Source organism: Plasmodium cynomolgi (genome assembly GCF_000321355.1).
Source record: "Plasmodium cynomolgi strain B DNA, scaffold: 0637, whole genome shotgun sequence".
NCBI classification, from domain to species: domain Eukaryota; phylum Apicomplexa; class Aconoidasida; order Haemosporida; family Plasmodiidae; genus Plasmodium; species Plasmodium cynomolgi.
Genome location: NW_004192985.1, coordinates 1 through 1,340, shown reverse-complemented (window position 1 = coordinate 1,340; position 1,340 = coordinate 1). Strand labels below are relative to the sequence as shown.

General features: G+C 25.0%; 1 protein-coding gene across 1 annotated transcript; it reads left to right on the top strand.

The window, feature by feature from the left end:
- Positions 1 to 688: 688 nt before the first annotated feature.
- PCYB_005000 (hypothetical protein) lies at positions 689 to 1,182 on the top strand (the record flags this gene model as incomplete). Its single annotated transcript, XM_004227921.1, has 2 exons — positions 689 to 863; positions 1,001 to 1,182. The coding sequence occupies 2 exons, from the start codon at positions 689 to 691 to the stop codon at positions 1,180 to 1,182; spliced, it is 357 nt and encodes a 118-aa protein (XP_004227969.1).
- Between the last annotated feature and the right edge of the window lie 158 nt (positions 1,183 to 1,340).

Sequence of the window (1,340 nt, the reverse complement as noted above, 5' to 3'; positions counted from 1 at the left end):
TTTAATATAGCTGTCATAACAGATAGTCTTGCATAAAATAGATGAATTTTATGTATATATGCTACATTTTTAAAAAACATCAAAATATAATGTATTTTTAATAATGATCGATATAACAAATGCATATTGTAGAGAACTAGATGTAATGTTTATATACTATATATAATTATTACTATTTCATTTGCTTAAATGTTTTTCTTACGTAAATTATTTTTAATAAAGTTTCTTGGTGTAATTATTTAATCCATTTTACTTTTTTAATTATATTTATATTGTATCCGTTTCACGTGAAAATGAATTAAATTCAAGAGTATTTTATGATAAATTAGAAAATGACATTAAACTTACTGATTACTATGAGTATTGTTGCACTCCTCAAAACCCAAAGCATGATAGACATGTAAGACTTGTTTGTTCAACTATTTTAAATTATTTAAAAAATAATAATGTATCAGATAATGGTGTAAACATGTTCAGTGTTTGTAAGCTTTTAAATTATTGGGCATATAGTACATTAAATGGTCTTTATCATTCCAAGAAACGGTCAGAATTAGATAATGCTTATAATGTACTATAAAAAATATGGAAATAACGTGTTAATGATAGTAGTAGTGAACATTATTATAAGAAATGTAAACCAGATCAATTTCTTTTTAGTTAGACAGATTGGAAACAAAAAAATTATTATATGGATACTACTTCCATATTGATGGAATTATATCAACCGCTAAATTTTTTAATGCAGGGTGCGATATCTATTATAAATATGTTAAGTAAAAAGAAAGGCTCTATGATTATTTTAAGAATCCATTTTCTATCTCTTATAATGTTGACAGTCCAAATTTTTTTGAGGAATGTAAAGAGTACCATCCAATAAACGTGTTACCTGAGTTTATATGTTACCAACATATGCTAAAAAAGAAAAATGAACAAGCACAAAATTAAATTCAAGAACAAATTCAAGCAAAAAAAATAGCACATTCACCCCCTCTCCAAACAGGTATTACAGAAAATCCTGATTCTATTACCTCCACTGGTACAAAAGGTGGCAATGCCTTTCTTGGATTAGTGGTAACTCCTATTACCTCTGGTGCTTTATATAAAGTATGTGGATATTTATTTATAACAAATAATTTTTGTATTCATGTTCAAAATTTACATTACCTGTCTATTTACAATTAATATATATGTTATACATATTTTATATTATTATTTTATATGCTAGTTTACACCCTTAGGAAGAATCTTACGTAATCGATTTAGATGGAACAATATTAATATGAAAAATTTAAATAGAGGAAACAAAGAATTATTTGATTGTGCATCAGAATCATTTAATA